We start from the raw sequence: 19551 nt of genomic DNA, 5'->3' as shown, positions 1-19551 counted from the left end.
ATTAATATGATAGCTGGGCTGTCAACTATCACCATTTAATCCATGATGTGACGTCCTTAATTTTCGAAAAAGCAAGAATTATTGTGTCTACTACCTCTACCTGCTGCTTGATTATTAACAATGACCTCTCAGTGTAGTGGATTTGCATTATTCGTATATATTGGTCATATATACGTACTCTACATGCATGATGAAAAGAGAAAAAGGCTACTTAATTAGCTGCTGCCTGCTAGCTAGCGTCTCATCACTTACTAATTACTGGTACTAGTCTTTCTGAAACAAGTTCACTAACCGATGTTTAGGCAGCCAGCTCCATGTTTAGGTCATCTCCCAAAAAATTTCCTGCAATACCGTATCCATCACATCGAATCTTCAGACACGTACATAAAATATTAAATGCAGTTAAAAATTAACTAGTTACACAATTTAACTATAAATGATGGGACGAATCTTTTAAACTTAATTAGTTCATGATTAGATATTAATTGTTAAATAATAATGAAAGTGCTACAGTACCAAATAATAACGAAAGTGCTACAATCGTGTTTGGTTGCCCCCAAAAAAGTTTTCATAAAAACTTTTCAGCCCTTTGACCACTAATTAGAGATATTAAATGAAGTCTAATTACAAAACTACCTCCATAACTATGGTACAATAGCAGTTAGTTTAACTAATAAGGCCTTTGACCGTACGATTAGGAGACGATTAGACGTGGTACTGTAGCATCACTGTAGCCAATCAAGGTAGAATTTGGCCCATTAGATTCGTCTCGAAAAGTTACACCCATCCATGAAAAAGTTTCGCAAATAAACTTCGTTTAGTACTCCATGCATATATTCATCTTTTCGTAAAAAACTTTTCATCCACATTGACCAAACACGACCCTTAGGCCAGTCTCAATAGAAGTTTCATGACATTAAATATCATTAACTTTGCTGACATGGCAAGAAGAGAGATGGATGGAGTTTCATGGGATGTGAGAAGAGTTTCATGATGATGAAACTCATCTAACACAGTTACCTAGTTCTCAATTTAAATAAATATACTCATGAAACTCCCACTGAAACTGTCCTTAGTTGACTGTGGTAGTGCAGGACTCCTCCAGTCAGTTGTCTAGCATCGATCTGTCTAGCTGGAGCCTGGAGTGCAGTGGAACAGCTTGAGCTTGCTTTGCTGTCGTTGAGGCAGTGGGCATGCAGTGGGCCAGTTAAGAGCAACAACATTGCCAGCAGCGGGCGGTAAGAAAGACCAGCCTGACGCTCAATAAGAGCAGGTACAGTAATGCCACGTCACTTGGCTAATAGCCAAGCCACATCAGCACAATGCTATATGGATGAGAGCGACATTGGGTGTGTTTAGATAGTGAAAAAGTTATATGGATGAGAGAGAAAAAAGAGAGAGAGAGCGCCACATCAGCACAATGCTATATGGGGAGGGGTCGTAGCTCGGTTGGCTTAAGTGCCAAACTCCAGTCCATGGGGTGCCGGGTTCGACCCTCTGGTGAAACAAACGGCTCGCTGGAAGTGAGCACGCCACCGGCCAGGCGTATCGCTAAGAGAACCTAACTCCCTATTTAGAGTTCCTATAAACATGGAGGATAATCCAACCTCTGTCCTCCAAAAATCAGCACAATGCTATATGGATGGGAATTAAACAGGACCATTGTCGCGAGGTCTGGCGCCGAGCTCTATCACGGAAATCCACACGCTGGAGTTGATTTTGCAACAAGCTAAGGGCGCTTTTAGTTGGCAAAAAAAAATTGCAACAAGCTTATCGATTAGAGAAGCGTTTTAGTGGGTCAACTGAGCTACTCTCTTTCCACGTTTATAAGACACACACGCATATTAAGATTCAAACATTCCCATCTTTTACCAATAATTTTTTTAATATTTTTATAGTATGTTAGATTCGGGGCAGCTGGACTGCTCACAGGCATAGAATGTTCTAGAGTAAGGGATAGTGCATGAATGTACCTTACTGTCGGTGTCCAGACCCGACGGCCTAGCACCAACTAGTAATGATGCTACGTGTCCCTAATTCTAAATGGTTGATGCAAGAGATAACACAGTAACGCAAGGGTTTATCCTGGTTCCGGCCATGGGGCCGTACGTCTAGCAGTGGTGTGCGAGTGCACTGTATCATCTTGCACCGAGGTGCCTGTAGTAAGGGAGTACAAGCGAGGCGAGAAAGGGAGGGAAGCTCCCAAGTCTCTGCTAAGTGATTGAGGCAAGTGCCAATATCGGGGGAGAGTGAGCGAGTGTGTGTTCTGCGGGTGGAAGGCCAGATGAGATGAGATCCCGCCTCCTCCTCTTATAGACACAAGGAGGGGCAGAGTACATGTACGGGGGGATTGGAAGTCGTCGTCTTCTCCCCGAATCGCGGAGGTGCAGTGGTCTTCTGCTGTTGGAAGTACACTGTGGAGCACTGGAGAGTATGGCGCCAGGCGTGGCGGTCGTCCTGGGAAGCCCCTTAGCCTTGCGGAGCACGCCGGCGTCCTGGTGACTCCTGTGGGCGTCATGGTGGTTGCTGTTGAAGGTACCGTCCTCTATGCTTGAGCTGGCGGAGCGCCGAGGGTTCAGCTGACGGGGGGTCTTGCTCTCATCAAGGTCCGTACCTCGTTCGAGGGTCGCGCCCATGTTTGTCGAGGGTTCTGCAGCTGAAGAAGTATGAGGATTAGGCAGCACAGTGGCGAGAACAGTGCCAGGCACGTTTGCTCAGAGCGCCACAGGTTCCCACAGGGTCGAAGTAGTGTTGGGGATGGTGGTACAGTGACCGGAGTTGGCGGACGAGACTCCGATCACAGCATGTTGTGCGGCATGGTGGCCTGACGCCGCCTGACCCGCGTTCTGCGGTGGAGTGGTTGGCATTTAACGCTTCTGTCAGGCGGGTGGCGAGCAGATGGGTTGCTAGTTCCATCTGCCGAGGGGTGGTCTCGAGCGAGGCGGAGTTTCCCCCTGAGCCGAGGCCCTGCAGAGGGCTCGGCTGAGGGGTCTCTAGCGAGGCGGAGTTGGCCTGCTTTCCGAGGGTAGGTCCGCTACCCTCGAGCGAAATGGAGATGCAGTGCACCGTTGGGCAAAAGCGAAAGACCCCTAACGTCAGGGGCTGACCACTGAGCTCACTCAGGCCTCGCTGGGCGGGCCAGAGTGGATGCGAGCTCGAGCGGGGCGGAGATCGTTCCACGGGTTTGAGGGGGCCTCGGATGGGCCGTACCGTGGAGCTGGGCCACGAGCCAAGTGTGGATTGGACCTCTTTGGGACCCGAAGAGGATCTGGGTGCTGTGGAAAAGTTGGAGGAACTCCATAGTATCCGGGTGCAGAGTGACGACGGAGTTGTCATCATTGGTGGCTTCTTCATCTCCAGGATCGCCGTCGAGTAGTCTTTCTTTCCCTTCGGATCGGAGGAAAACGGCTTGCCTTGGTTCGCCATGACAGTAGAATCTGACAAGGTGATTGGCACTGCGGGCCCGATTGTGTTTGTGTTTTTTTAGGGCGGTTTAGTCCCTGGATTAGGGTGCCTCTAATGATGGTACCCGACACTTACCTCTTTTGGAACTACCTGAATAGACGTAGAATTAGTTGTAGTACAAGGAAATTACCCGACCAGGTTGTAGTAGGACTCCAACAGTACTCGGCTAGGACTTTCCATGTAACCCTGTATCCCCAGAGTATATAAGGGTGGGCAGGGACCCCTTCAAAAGACATCAACACCTAAGGCAATACAAGCAACCACACAGGACGTAGGGTATTACGCACCTCACGGCCCAAAACTGTCTAAATCCTTGTGTTCCTTGCACCATCGAGGTAGTCGATCCCTTGCCTATAATCCTACTGCTAAGGGTATCCCTGAGCAAGTTTGGCGGCTAAACACCGACATAGTGTAAATTTTACATGATTGGATTCGTAATCAAATATAGGTTATAATGATTATAAACTTATAATCATAAGTGATATAATATATAATAAATAAATAATTAAAGTGTTGTTTAGAAGATCGTGTCATGTTGCAACATGGAAGAAGGGAGTAATGCTCAATCCTGTGCGGGCTGCATTTAGGCCTTGTTTAGTTGCGCCCGTAATTTTTTTGAAATGGAATCTTTGCACATTTGAAGTATTAAACATAGACTAATTACAAAACTAATTACAGAACTTGTTTGTAAACTACGAGATGAATCTAATGAGTCTAATTAATCCATCATTAGAGCATGTGTGCTATAGCAATTATTGTAGTAATTTAGTGTCTAATAATAGTCTAATTAGACTCATTAGATTCGTTTCGCAATTTACAAGCAAACTATGCAATTTGTTTTTTATTTCGTCCGGCGATATTATATGGTGCTGAATGTTGGCCTACGAAAAGGCGACATGTGCAGCAACTGAGTGTAACAGAGATGCAGATGTTGCGGTGGTTTTGCGGGCACACAAGGAGGGATAGAGTCCGGAACGAAGTTATTCGGGATAGGGTCGGGGTGGCACCAATTGAGGAAAAACTTACTCAGCATCGCCTGAGATGGTTTGGACATGTCCAACGAAGGCCTCCTGAGGCGCCGGTGCGTAATGGGGTTCTTGAGCGGGTCGATAATGTAAAGAGGGGTAGAGGTAGACCTAAACTGACGTGGGATGAGTTGGTTAAGAGAGACCTTAAGAATTGGAATATCTCTAAAGAGATAGCTTTGGATAGGAGCGCTTGGAGACTAACTATCAATGTGCCTGAACCTTGAACTTTTTCTTTCGGGTTTCATCTCTAGCCTACCCCAACTTGCTTGGGAAAAAGGCTATGTTGTTGTTGTTGTTGTAGATTTAATATTTTATGCATGTAATATTCTCTTTCGATGTGATAGATTTGGAAATTTGAATTTTGCAACTAAACAAGAGCCTAATGCAACTAAACAAGAGAGGTCAGCATGGCAGGGGTGGTTATTTGTTGCCACTTGTTTCTCTATTATCATTATGGACCTGTCGTCTTGGTTTTCATATTCCGTACTCAAACTTCGTCTATGCTACCTTGTAATGCAAGCACATTTTTGCAGTACTAATGAACTGTTAGACCATGATATGGTGTATAAATAGTGTTACGACGAACCGAGTATTTTTTCCAGTAATTTTTGAACCAAATGAGGTGGGGGCGCAGCCCTTTCAGAAGGGAATGGGAGGTGCTCGCCCCGCAGCCTGGGGCCAGCCGCCCCGCTGCCGGGCGACCGGTCCTCCAGGGACCCGGACGTAAATTTTCTACGAAACTTTTTGCAGAAAAGCCCCTACCGCCCGGCAGCGGGGCGGGCGGGGTATATTCCTGTAAATTTCGAAAACAAAAATATATTTTTTTGTAAAAAACGAAATTGAAAAATAAAAAAATAAAATAAGCGCCCGCACCACTTGGGAAAAAATATTTTTTTAAAAGCGGAAGGCCCACTAAACTAAAATCCGCCCGACGACTACAGTAGCAACGAACCCAATCAATGCAGCAGGTCTCTAACACGACCAGCCCACACTTGGGCTGCCGTAGCCATAAACTCGTTGGGCTTTCTGTGCAATAATAGTATTCTCTAGTTGAGGCCCGATCCTTTGACAATGAAGTGGACCATGGACGGCTAGATGACTAGATCGTACCTGTCTTTTTTTTCTTCTTTACCATAATTCTCTCTCCCTCTAACTTTGAACTTATTTCAAACAGTGCCATCTGCTAGATTGTGCAGACTGCGTAATTTATGGTGTGTTTGGTAGAGTTTCCAGAGCTAATTCTTTGCTGAATCCAGTAAAAACTGCACAAAGTAATTATATGAAATGAACTAAGTTGTTGTTGTCCGGAACTTGCGCATCCTGCTAGTACTACTAGTACTCTACTTGCGCAAAAAATTCTGACATGGAGGAGTGGTTGGGCTAGCGCCCGGCGGGTGATTTTGGAGCCAAAATGTTCAAACAGCCGGCCAGATCGAAGCTAAGCTGTCCGAAAAGGAAGGAAACTGGTGATGACTCGGCACGGGAGCAATTCCCTTCCATTCGTCGTCTCCCCCCCGGCCCGAGCGAGACCGAGAGAGAGACTGAGGGAGCAGAGAGGCGAGGTCGGCAGGCCACTCCACTCCACTCCACTCCACCCCATCCCACTCCACTGCCGCCGTTGCTTCCCCTTCGCCGCGCTCAGGCCAAGCCCCCACCCCGCCCTCTGGTCCCTTCCTCTCGCCGGCCGGGGGGCTCCCGAACCCTAGACAGCTCGCCCCGCCCCGCCCAGCAGGCAGCCGCATCCTCGCTCGCCGCCTCGGATCTCGATTCCCCACTTGTCTCGATCCCGCGCGGAATTCAGCTGCCGCCACCTCGATCCAACCCGATTCCGCCCATCTCAGGTACTCCCACCACCACTTGCCGCTGGATCTCACATTCCTCCCAACGCTGCTCCACCTCATGCATTTCATTTCAATTTGCAGGCTATGGCCGCCGGGGGAGGCAGCGCCGACGACATGCTGGGATTCAAGGAGGACGACGCCATGCGCTTCATCTTCGGCGGGGACATCATGGGAATGGACGACCCCGGCGCCTTCGACAGATCCCTCATGGAGCTTCAGGTCTTCAAGGAGGTCTTCTGCGGGGCTGCCACCACCACCCCCCATCTGCCCGCTGAGACGGACCTTGGATTCATCCACACCCACCACCCTCCTGATGATCCACAGCTCCAAATACCTCAGCCTCATCCCCAGCTTCAGGACCACGCCCAGCCACATGGGGTCGACTTGGATGACGCCTTAATGCAGGGCTTCATGACTCACTGGCAGCCCGGGGCTAAGTGCGCAACTCATCTGCCCGGGCTCTATGATGACCACCACCACCACTTCTTAGCTGCAGATGCTGCTGTTACGAATGAAGGCTTAACAGCTGCCACCAACGTTTTGGATGTGCACGCGCAAGGGACACCTCAAGCTGCTGGACCTGCAGCAGCAACATGCAATGCACTCGTCGGTTTGGCTGGCAGCAGCAGCACTAGCGCGGTTGATGACCCCATGCCTTCCTACATGGAAGCACTAGCTGAGATTTCTGAGTTCCAAAGTGCCACTACTCTTCTTTCCGATCCCTTCTTGCATCAGTGGTTCCAGGATCAGCAGCAATACCCTACCGACGCGTGCTTCACCTACGATCAAGGGCAGGTCGATGACACTACCTATCCCCTATGTACAAGTATAAAGGAATTATCTGACAGAGGGAGAGTACAGCAACATCCATTCTATAGAGAAGAAGCTCATGGTACTCCAACACTACCTCAGCAGTCCCAATTTTGGTTCAGCCCGGCTCAGCTCACCGAACTTGAGGCCATTTGCCAGAACGGCACGCCTGATGCAAATATTAGTTCCCTGGATGAAATTGATGTTCGTGGATGCAGCAGCAGCGGACACTCTGGCTCCGCAGCTGCTGTTTCCAAGAAGGCTTTCGGCAGGGATATTCCTGATCAGCTGGAAGCACACGCGCATCGCCTTTTCAAGGATGCTGGGTGGACTATTAAGCCACGGAAAAGGAATGACAGGGCTAAGATGGCATCCTACTTCACAGCTCCAAACAGGGAAGCGGTTCATACCTCGCTAACTCAGGCTTGGAAGTTTTGTGGCAACAAGTTATACGAAGCTTCCACAGATTCAGAAAGGGGAAGGTATCCAAAGGAGTGGTCAGATGTTGATGCATTCTGGAAGGACCTCACGGATACAATGGCCTATATTGATAGGATGCTTGCAAAACAGCAAAATGCACTCACACTTCTTCAGCGCTGGCAGATTTTGGACCCTTTTGTAGCTGTTGTCTTCATCAGTAGGAAAATCACTGCTCTGCAGCAGCACAAAACTCTTAGAGCTGTCAACAGTTCAACCTTTGTACTTGATGGCAGCACAGATATGCCATCAGAAAGTAAGACCATGCACAAAGCCAGTGATTTGTTGGCAAGCCGAATGATTCAGTCTACTCCACTGATCACAGACTCTGATTGCAGCACACTTGCAACTGAGAGCTACAACGGGCATCAGCCTTTACAGAGCTGTCATGATGTGGAGGACAGCAACAATAGGGATATGAATCCAATGGTCTGCTGCAACGGGAGTCTGAATTACAATGCAAGCGACCAAACAAAACATCACATTTATGCAGGCGATGATGGACGGCAAACCTATGCTCAAGCAAAGGCTGTTAATAGTTCTGTAAAAAAGTCAAAGAAGAAATCTAAAAGGATGTTTGATACTGACGCAACTGGACTGGATGGGTTGTGTTCTCAAAGTGTAATGCAACCTACTATGGAAAATGTGTTTGACCATGGGAGTAATGTAGCAACCATGGGCATGCCTGGTATAGTAATCATCAGTGCCTCTATGGAACATGGTATGTGTTCAGGCGTTGACACACGTCATATGAAAGCTGAGTCTAAATCAGAAAAGCTAGATAAAGATGTCCAAAGCAATAATTGTGACATGTTCCTGTCTTCAGAGAGCAAGCAACTGAACATGATGCAGAGTGTAAGGACTGAAGAACTTAGGGATTGCAATACGTTCTCAGATACCCACTGTACTGTAAGGGAGTCACAGTCAGATGCTACAGCATCCTGCCCTGATGACAAGGCCCAGGAAAAGATGATCTCACCCCCTGGACAATTTTCTGAGGATCCACAAGATGGTCTAACAGGCAATACTGGAGTTCAATCATCCCATGAATGCAGTGCTACTGTTCTGGAAACTGATCCAACTCGTGACTCACAAACCAGCAAGACAGCCACTGCTAAAATGAAACCTAAAGGTTGGGAGAAGTACATGAAGAAAAGACCTCGTGAATTGAGGATCAACGATGAGGACCTTTTGATCGCAGCTATTGTGAAAAACAAGGATCTTGTCTCCTGCCATAAATTTGCTGCAGGCTTTTCAGGTGCAAAGAAGTTCAAGAAGCTTAAGAGCCACAAGAAATGTAATAAACTACCTTTTAAAACAGGAAAGGCTGGCACAAACCTATTGGGTGGGAAGAGAGTATGTTTGGCCCGGAAAACTGTCATCTGCTGGTTGATTGCCACTGGCTTTCTGACTGTAAAGGACGTGATACAGTACCGGGATCCTAAGAGGAATAAAGTTGTAAAGGATGGTCTGGTTACCTGGGAAGGCATTGTTTGCAATTGTTGCCAAAAAACCTTATCTGTATCAGACTTCATGGCTCATGCTGGTTGTAGCAACCCAAAGTCCTCGTTGGGCCTCTTTCTAGAGTCAGGCAAGTCATACACTTTGTGCCAGGTTGAGGCTTGGTCTGCTGAATTTATGAGCAGGAGAAACAATGCATTTGGTAGAAAAGTTGAGGCAATAGATGAAAATGATGATACTTGTGGTTTCTGTGGAGATGGTGGTGAATTACTTTGCTGTGACAATTGTCCATCAACATATCATCAAGCTTGCTTGTCTTCTAAGGTATTTAGCTTCCCATGGTGCCATTATGTGTACATTGATTAAAGATATATTTCATTTAGGTGTCCCTTATTGTTGCAATGTGTTCCAGAAAATCTGTATGCGATGACTTCTTATTTTTGCTTCTTCCTTCACAAATGCAGGAGCTTCCAGAAGGTAGTTGGTACTGCCACAATTGCACCTGTCAGATTTGTGGGAGGCCAGTTACTGAGAAGGAGGTTTCGACATTCTCGGCTATTTTCAAATGTTTACAATGTGGAGATGCATGTAAAACTTCGCCACCCTCACTTTGTCTTGTCATTAACATCATTTCCTCTGCAGTGCTATTGTCTTATATAGTGCTTAATGCTGCAGTAGCTGAGAGTTGGTTGGATAGTTTTTATGTTTAAGTTTACTGCCTAACATCAAAAATCATTATTGTGTTTATGAAACAATTTTCATTAGCTGGCGCTGACTAAATTAGGCCTCAGTTGGTAAAAACCTAGATCCTTCCAGAAGTTGATGATTCAGTTCTCACAGAGGCTGCTTCAGAGAGGCTCCAATGTCCAATCTATCATTATAAAAGAGCTTAGGCTTCAAATAAGAGACCCTCTAGTTGTGCTCTATTGAATAAGCTTCTAGCCGCCCTGAGCTGAAGTGGAAACCCCTCACAAGGCCCAGTCGCCCAAGAAGAAGAAAACTCAACCTGTGGGGGGAAAGACCGCCCCCACGGCATTTTCACTAAAGAAAGAAGACCTTTCTCACATAGGCCGAGAAAACCCCCATACCCCCACCTCATCCGTACACGTGCCCGCATCACGTGAGAATGGGCGATCCACGCACATGGGGGGACCAGCGACCAGGGGCGAGCCCATCTGTGCTTTGGATATGAGGTGGGCGAGGGGATTTTTTTTTTGGGTGCAAATCCCAGGGTTCGAACCCTGGTTGGTTGGCAGGACCAGCCCCTTCCCAACCACTGGGCTATCGCCCAGCTTGCAGGAAAAGCCATCAAATGATTTAATACCTTATTTAACTAACTTGTTCACTCTTCAGCTCTTCATTGTGCATTGCAGATAAATTCTTCCAATGCTTATTGGTAACTTCAATTTGACATACTTTTGTTTTCATTGGCAGATCATGACACTTGCATTGAACAAGAGAAGGTACCTTTTGAGGGTCAAATATCTGACACATGGTTTTGTGGGAAATATTGTAAACAGGTAATGTTTATTCAACTTTCTTTGTCAAGATGACGTTGAAAATTGTGAGATACTTTAGTCAGTATTGTTCTGTGACCTCTTTCTTTTTTTGGCATGGACTGATGGACATAATATATTCATGTGTTTTGTTATGCGTTGCATTTGGGCTTTCGCCCTGCTGCTTGTGTCTGGCTCATGTAACCCACTCAGCAATAGGTATTGGATGCCTATACATCAACACCCTATCTGCCAGGGACGGTCTCGCCTGCACTCCACATGCTTGACGCATTGCCGCCAGGCCCAAGCCTTGATCATATTTCTATAAATCTTGTGGTTTGGATTGCAGCAGCTTGGTCCATATACTTGTTACTGATATGACATTATTATTTACGTGATAATATCGCGTTCATGTTTGCATGCTTAGGATGGGGTATTAGTACCAACTACCAAGGACTGACCGACACTCATGCATAGTTGTCTGGTTCACAAGAATCAAACCTTCCCAGATTAAAGTTTTGTTAGCCTCTTGGATCGCTTGATCTCCCAATCCCAAGTCGGATGCCAATTTTATGTCAATCTTGTATAGAAGTAATCAGCACCCCGTGGTACATATTCATATTATTTACCACCACTGTTTGCACACATAACATACTCTGGGTCCTGGTTCCAAATATTTTTGCTTCATACACTTCATTCTCTTTCCTATTAATGTGTTTTTGTCCTTGCTGTTAACAGATATTCATAGGATTACGCACTCATGTTGGAACAGATAATATTCTTGACAATGAGCTTTCATGGTCCATATTGAGATGCAACAGTGATGGGCAGAAGCTTCATTCTGTTCAGAGGATTGCCTACTTGGCAGAATGTAATACGAAATTGGCAGTGGCTCTTACTCTATTGGAGGAATGTTTTATTCGTATGGTGGATCCTAGAACTGGTGTGGACATGATACCTCATGTCTTGTACAACAAGGGGTAAATTTCCTTATCCTTGTAGTTTTATTTCACGCAACATTTCACTACATTTTCTTTTCCAGTTTATAAGTTATCTTGAATGATAAGTATGAAGTAGGACATCATCATGCCTTAATGATGTGTACATATATAGTTAGCATCAATGCTGACACTATGGGGATTGATCTCTGTTACTAACCTTGGAGAATTGAGAAGATAAATCATCTGTAGAGAAGGCCATGTATTTATAGAAGGCCCCTATAGGAATATAAAGAATCTCTTAGGAATATAGAGAGCCTTGACCCCTCCCCCCCTCCCTCAAACTCAAGGTGGAAGTGGAGGATTTGAAGCATTGAGTTTTGAGTAGGCGAAGCCGATGCTGCTCTCGAGTTTGTGCTTTAGTAAAGAAATCTGCTAACTGCAGCTCAGAGGGCACATAGTGCGGAGCAATAATTTTCTAATGGCAATGAGACTGAGTAAAGAATGTATCAACTCCAATATGCTTTGTAAGTTCATGCTTCATTGGATCATTGGCAATTTGTATGGTCCTGTATGATCACGGAGAAGAGGTGTGAGGGCATCTCAGGGAATAGCAAAATCAGTCAACAACCATCGAAGCCATACAATTTCCGAAGTAGTAGTAGCCAATGCTCGAAGTTTTGCCTCTGTACTAGATCGAGATACAACTGCTTGTTTCTTAGACTTCCATGCAAGAGGAGATGAGCCAAGAAGAATGCAGTATCCTGTGATGGAATGATGATCCGTTGGGTCACTCGCCCAAGTGGAGTCTGAGTAAGCATGAAGCTGAAGCAGACTATCACGAGCATAGAACAAACACTGAGATGAGGTCCCCCTTAAGTATCTCATCACACGAAGTAAATGTCCAAAATGAATGGAGGTAGGACCACTCACGAACTGACTCAAAATAGGGACAACATGAGCAATATCGGGTCTGGTGACAGTAAGATAAACCATAGTCACAGGATTCGGGGTCGATGCCTCGTCCCACGACCCGGGAACGCCGTACCGATTCGAGGGTCAGGGTCGAAGAGGGTCATCGTCCCATTCAAGGTTGGATCGTGTCCCGGTTTGCAAGGGGTCGCAGCCCCATTGCTAGCAGATTTAATTAGGATAAGGAGGTTAAGGACAGTGGATTGGTGTGGTTTTTGTTAGACAATGAGTTGAGTACGTGTAGCATGGTCTAAATGTACTCTTTTATACATTTCTTATATGATTGTGCATATTAGTTTCTTCATTAGTTTCACATATATATTTTTTGTCTTTATAAAGACACAACGATCCAAAGATATCGACCCCGATGAATCAGGGTCGCGTTCCACATAATAATTTATCGTTCCATAGAGATATACCCTCTTCGTACCACAATTTTATAAAGTGATGACCCTCGACCCTCGACCCCGTTCCTCGACCTAGTCGACCCAGAAACTTTGTGACTATGAGATAAACAAGACTGCCCACAACATGGAAATGTCGAGATGGATCCTCAAGATGCGTACCATCAGTGGGACGAAGCTGCAGGTGTAAATCCATAGGTGTAGCAGCCGTCCGATTATCGGTGATGCCTGAACGACCAATAAGATCCTTTATATATTTTAGACTGAGAGAGAAAGTATCTCTTTGGAGAGTGCTGAACCTCAATCCCTAAGAAATAACTCAGAGGACCCAAATCTAACATCTGAAATTGCTCACCAAGTTGCTTCTTCAAAACAGAAATGTGTTCCGCATCATCACCCGTAATCAACATATCATCCACATATAGAAGAAGCAAAGTACGACCACGTAGAGAGAGATGAATAAATAAGGCAGGATCATGATCATTAGGTGTAAAACCAGCAGCCTGTATCACAGAGGCAAAACACTCAAACCAGGCACGAGGAGCCTTAACAATAGAAGGCTATGTTGCACGGATACGCGGATACAGATACCGGTACGCGATACGGCGATACTTCGATACGCCATTTCTCCCAAAATGCAGATACGGGGATACGGCAATATATTTAAAAAATAAAAAATAATAACTCCACCAAAATTAGAAATTAGCACACAGACCATAAATATTACATAACATAACAATAACATTATTCAGGCAATAATGTTTAGCGGTTCAAGGCATAATGTTCAGGCCATGAAGCTATCATTCAAACTTAGGTTCAACAGACACATAACGTAGCAACTAGAGCCCACCTGCTTGTACAAGGTGGCTGTTGCTGCACAGATTGCTCTTAAATGTAGCGAATGAGTACCAGTTTCAAGGTATCCCACATGTATCGGTAAGGTATCTAAGAAGTATCCGGTTTATTTTTATTATTTGAAAATCACATAAATTACCGATACTTACGGGATACATATCCGGGAGTATCCGTGGAGTACGGGTATCCGATACCGGTACGTGAGTTTTGCGAAGTATCCGCGTAAAGAGTCTCTTAGGAATATAGAGAGCCTTAACAATCTCTTCATGTTTTACTGGAACATTGAACTGACAAAATTGTTGGCATGCTAAAGTACGTAAGATAATCATTGGGGTGTTAACCAACTGAATGTTTAGCTAGTTAATAGAATTTTTCTTCTCAAACGTACATAAATTGATATGGGGTTGATTTTTGATATTATAGAGAAAATTTGAATCTCTGTATATGATTTTACTGAGCAATTTCGAAGTGCACTGACATTGAAGTATTGAACCCTTCTTATCAGATCAAACTTTGCTCGTGTGGATTATCAAGGATTCTATACGGTAATCCTGGAGAAAGGTGATGAAATTTTATGTGTGGCTTCTATCAGGTATTCTTTTTTGTTAATCAGGACTTCTTGTTTCTTGCATACGCAGGAGAGCTGCACATCTTTGTATCATGGAGAGAATTAGTCTGTTTCAAATACATGTCAGGCATCAAGCACACATGCTATAACTAAATGTCTTTTTTTTATCGGTTTCTAATCAGGTCTTTGTTAGACATCGGATATACTTTTCAATCTGAAGTATTCTTTTACTGGATATATGCTTGTTATCTTTACCCACTTGAATGTCATTAACTATTTTTGTGGCTTCATCAGTTTGATAGTCTTTTGTAACTTAGGCCTCGTTTGGCTGGGCTCCGCCGGCTTTGGCTCCAGGCACTGTAACAGTACTGTAGTTGTACTGTAGCGAGGTGGAGCCAGAAAAAGTGGCTCCACTGTCTCCACCATTTTCCCGGTTCATTTTGGTCCTCAATTCTCATTCCGGCTCCTTGCTATAGCGCGAAACAGTGTGGAATAGCAACGATACAGTGCTATCTACTGTAGCATGGAGCTGGAGCTGCCCCCAGCCGAGCCGTGCCAAAGGGGCTCTTATAAATTGCTTATTTTCAGCTTATGAAAGTAATTTATGGGAAATAACAATAAACAGTAGTAATATAGAATGGCAGTTTGTTTCTTCCTTTTTCGTTGAGAATATACTAAAGAAGTCTTGATTTCTTTCTCATGCAGAGTTCATGGAACTAAAGCCGCTGAACTTCCTTTTATTGCTACTTCTGTAGACTATCGACGCCAAGGGATGTGCCGTATACTAATGAACATCATTGAAAAGGTGCAGTGGAAAAGGAAAACAGACAAAATTGTACAACCGTAATGATAATGATACAAGATATTTTCATGACCATGTACCATGAAACCTATTATAGTAAAGTCGAAAAGTTTCTTACTTAGTCAATATTCTTTTTTATGTTATTGGTAATAAATTTTGTCTACAAATAACCATGCAATTTCGTCCCTTTCCTCTAATGCAGATGCTGAGATCATTTAATGTTAAGATGTTGGTCCTTTCTGCCATCCCAGAGTTGGTTAGCACATGGGTGTCAGGATTTGGCTTCAAACCTATTCAAGATGCTGAAAGGAAACAGCTCCATAGTGTAAATTTAATGTTGTTTCCTGGAACATCCTTACTAACAAAGAGATTGGACGGATCTATTATGACTAAAAAACCAGGTCGATTATCTGCCTGCTTTCCAGCCACATTTGTCCCTTCTGGTTTATGAATTTGGATAATTTTGTATCATGTACTCCTTCCATTTGTTTGTGTGTCTATAATACTCAATATTTTGAAACTACACAGGTGAGGAAAAGGATTTACTTGAAGATTATGGATTGCCTAGGAAATCAAGAGAGCATTTTGAACTCCATGACCTTGACTTGTCCGGGAAAGAGTTTAAAGCTGAGGTTTCAGTGGGTGGTCCATTCAGAACACTGAAACATGAATGTGGTTCAGCAGCATGGTTCCAGTCTACTAAGGTTTGATCCATCAACTCTCTGAGACTTTATGTTTTTTTTTTAAAATCTCACTTAAAAGAAAGGGCAAATATTTCCTATCAGATATTATGGTCCAGTTTACCTGTATCCATTTGTGAGCTTTGCACTTTCAGTTGTACTTGTCTTTTTTACTGGTAATGTCTGAGGTTTGGACATGGATAAAGTCCATCTGTAGTTTTAGCTCATAAAGTCCATGTGTAGTTTTAGCTATCTATGGGTTTTATAAGCTGGACACCTTCTGTTCATGTATCTCCTCAAGTTTAGCTAAAGATCCGTATAATGTAAGGATTACTTATTACTGTATTATGTTCTGCAGTTAGCTGTTGGGGAAGTGTGATATTCTTACATACTAAATATCTGGGCCCATGCGCTCCATAGATACCGGTTGCTTTGTGTTGGCCAATTGTATCTTTCCAGGTCACAGCTCAGCTTAATAGTGTATACCAGCATCTCTGCCAAGGTATTTGCAACTCTTTGACAATATTGTGTTCCAACATATTTGGCACTTTTGGTACCTATAGGAGTTTGTCTGCGGTGTTTCCGTTTCTCTTAAGCTTTGGTAGTATGTGTGGATTGCAATCAAGCTCTTTTTCCTTACTACTTATTCCTGAGGTTTAACTCTTAAGCACAAGTTTAGTTTGGTCTTGAGTCATAATGGCTGTTAGATCACATCAAGCGCTACCTCCATAATATTCTTAGAATCTCCCCAGCTCTAAGCATGACAACATCTAATGAATGGCTTTGCACTGCATATTTACGATATGTGTGTACCACCTCAATTATATGAAACCCTTTTACTCTGCATCAGGGCTATACCTTAAATCAGTTCATTTGTTACATGTGACCTGGGTTATCAAAACATCATTCAACAATATCACCATAGCTAAGCTGTTCGCCTTTTCTTTCATTTTTTTAAAAAAATAATAAAGTTATATAATTCAATGTCCCCTGGGAGCCATCTGACAGCTACTCATTAACCAAGGAACAAAACATTTTTTGAAATGTTATATGTGCCATCTAAGGTAACACATCATTATTACAAAGTTCAAAGTGATGGAGCTCAAACTAATAGACACACTAGCCTGCCAAATGCCAGATTGACAGCATGATAATACAAACTCACCAGCTCTAATCTGTAGAGGTTTTATATACGATGTTCTCAACTTTATTTTGTCTAAGCATTCTTAACATTGGCCTAAACACCAGTAATTTATTGTATAATGTAAGATAATAGACTAACTGCAGATCTTTTTTCTCAGCAAGTTTTCATCAGACTGTTGGGAAATGGATCAAATGAGCCACACACATCCAAGGCTTTGGATTGATTTGCATAGAAGACGATCAAGCGGAAGGCCTGTCCTGAGATATGGTGATTGGATGTGGCCGCTCTGATTCTCAAACATGGTAGACATCACAAGGGTACGGCCGGAATATGGTAGATCTGTTGATTCGAGGGATATCGATGGTAGCATGCAGCAAACCATCCAAGCTGTTGGAGGCACGGGAAAGTAGGTCAGCATGGGCAATTTAAATGTGTTAACTACAGAGAAAGTAACGCTGAAGCAATTCCACCATGATCCAGGGACTGATGGGATGATATAAGGTGAGTACAAATTGTGAGCATTGTGGGAGTCTATTGTTTGATATTTAGTTAAGGCCACAAGAGTCCTGAATGGCATTGCAGTTGTAGGCAGTAAGTAGAAATTCGTTAAGGTGATAAATTGATGCTGCTACAGGATGATTGTTCAGAATGGACTTGAAATCACGAAGTTTTAACGTTCTTTGTAATTTGCTAAGACTGCTCAAAATACTTGTACCTGGCTTTAGCTTGGCTTAGCAATTATCACCAAGTTTACCTTGTTTATTTAGCATTTAATTATTTATTCTGGAAGAGAGTTGACCTGCCCCTCTACCCTGTACCAGGAACAGGACTACTGGAGTGATGGTGCTTGAGGTGCCCTGCGACCCCTGCCTGCTCTGTGGGTGCTGGGTGTGATAGAAAACATCGAGAGCAAGCAGCAGCAGTAGCAGCAGCCAGAATCCGTTGTAATCATATACATCATCGCGCCTGCAACACGGAATGGACCATGGCAGCCAAAAAGGTTGTTGAGCTTTGAGATGCATGGATCAATTTTCTTCTGTCGCATTTACCGTCTCTCTAAAATGATGTGCGGTGCATCACTGTCGTCAGCGTTCAGTGACATAGGAAACAAATCGTTGGTGTTCCTTTTCTCCCTGGTACATTCCTGGGTACATTACATGTAATTTTTGACTGAAAGAACAAGTTTCTTGTTGTTCCCCGCAAAACCAAAAATAAATAAATAAACAAGTTTGTTTTCGTACACGCTGCCGTAAGAAGAATAAAAACCAATCAAACACAAGCTCTATATGATGACGATGATGGTGGTGGTTGCGAGAACGAGATTAAAGGAAACGGCAAACCATACGCAGACGCAATAATAATAAGTAAAGTAGGTAGGGGAAATTTTGGCCAAATTACACAACTTGAAGAGTGGTTGGTTCCGCAGAGGCAAGGGAATAGGAATAATGGCGGTCGGGTCGGCGGGTCGGTCACTGTGCCGTGGAGGGCAGCGGCTGCTGGTCGTCGTCTTCGGCGGCCTGCTGCGACTGGAGCGGCGGGAGGAGCTGCGACTTGCGGCGGGTGTCGCGGGGCGGGAGCGGAACGGCGATGAAGTGCTTGGTCTTGGAGATGGGGCGGGAGCTTCGGAGCTCGACGACGTCGCCGACCTTGAACTGGTTGTCGGGGTCGTGCGCCTGGTACTTCTTCTTGATACGCTCTCGGCGCTTGTACTTGGGATGCGGCGCCAGGCGCACCACCTCCACGCCCACCGTCTTGTCCGCCTTGGTCGTCACCACCCGCCCCGTCAGCTGCCTCGCCGCCTCGATCCGGAGGCGACAGCCATTCCCCGGCCGCGGAGGGACCCGCAGCGCCGGGGACACCAAGGGGGAGCTCAGCAGCATTCTACCTACTAGCCGGGGACACCTTTCTCAATCGCCGGGTGGGGAGGAAGATGGAGGGAGGGAGGGCTCTCGGTCGGAGGCGGAGAGGGATAAGGCAAGGTAGGCAGGCCGGGCCGGCTTTTATCTGCCTGCCTGCTTGTGCGGCTGACCGTTGAGGCCGCAGAGGAGCACGTTCTATCCAGAGAGAGAATTCCCCCCTCTTCTCCCCAGCGAGAAAGGAAGAGCCATTCGTTTTTCTTAAAAAAAAAAGACGAGCCCATTCTCAAATGTCAATTCTGCTAGGCAAGCTAGCGAGCGCTCGGAGATGTAAGAACCATCGAAACTGAAACAGACTTTATTTTTTTTATTACACAATACAACTAAAATACTTACAATACACGCACACTTATCTCATGAACGTAGCATTTTCGAAGATTGAACCGGCAAATCCTCAAAATTGATGAGGTGTCTCGCTGAACGTCGCCAAATAATATGCCGAAGCTTAGAATTATAAATTACTTAGGAAACCTTTAAGCTATTTCAATTTCTTGACAACTTTAATATGTTTTTGTTAAAGATGTTCAATTTCTTTGTAATTTATTTTACATACCCACCTTTTCATCTTATATACATACAAAATAGGTAGGAGCTCCCATGCTTATTTCCTCAAAAAACGTAAAAGTAAATTTATAAATTCTTTCATCTTACTATAGGAATATTTGCTATTTTTTCACAATTGTTGGAAAGTTTT

The 19551-nt window shown here is 44.5% G+C and overlaps 2 protein-coding genes across 4 annotated transcripts; one reads left to right on the top strand and one right to left on the bottom strand.

Moving 5' to 3' along the window:
* Positions 1-5947: 5947 nt before the first annotated feature.
* LOC120680811 lies at positions 5948-18210 on the top strand. 3 transcript variants are annotated; one of them, XM_039962365.1, is made up of 12 exons: positions 5948-6334; positions 6416-9406; positions 9547-9670; positions 10517-10602; positions 11317-11558; positions 14253-14339; positions 15021-15120; positions 15320-15518; positions 15646-15821; positions 16156-16299; positions 17099-17442; positions 17763-18210. In XM_039962365.1, exons 2-10 carry the CDS (start codon positions 6419-6421, stop codon positions 16174-16176), a joined length of 4023 nt encoding a protein of 1340 aa, XP_039818299.1. In that variant the 5' UTR covers positions 5948-6334; positions 6416-6418; the 3' UTR covers positions 16177-16299; positions 17099-17442; positions 17763-18210. The 3 variants fall into 3 exon arrangements, with proteins under 3 accessions (XP_039818299.1, XP_039818298.1, XP_039818297.1); XM_039962364.1 differs by lacking the exon at positions 16156-16299 and having other exon boundaries at positions 5973-6334; positions 17769-18177; XM_039962363.1 differs by lacking the exon at positions 16156-16299 and having other exon boundaries at positions 5973-6334; positions 17763-18177.
* Positions 18201-18963, bottom strand: LOC120680814 (30S ribosomal protein S17, chloroplastic-like). The gene has a single exon (XM_039962367.1). It carries the CDS (start codon positions 18819-18821, stop codon positions 18411-18413), a length of 411 nt encoding a protein of 136 aa, XP_039818301.1. The 5' UTR covers positions 18822-18963; the 3' UTR covers positions 18201-18410.
* Positions 18964-19551: the final 588 nt, after the last annotated feature.

This window comes from Panicum virgatum, chromosome 7N, assembly GCF_016808335.1.
Source record: "Panicum virgatum strain AP13 chromosome 7N, P.virgatum_v5, whole genome shotgun sequence".
Classification (NCBI taxonomy): Eukaryota; Viridiplantae; Streptophyta; class Magnoliopsida; order Poales; family Poaceae; genus Panicum; species Panicum virgatum.
Note: the sequence above shows the minus strand (reverse complement) of the source record. Positions and strands in the feature narration are given on the sequence as shown.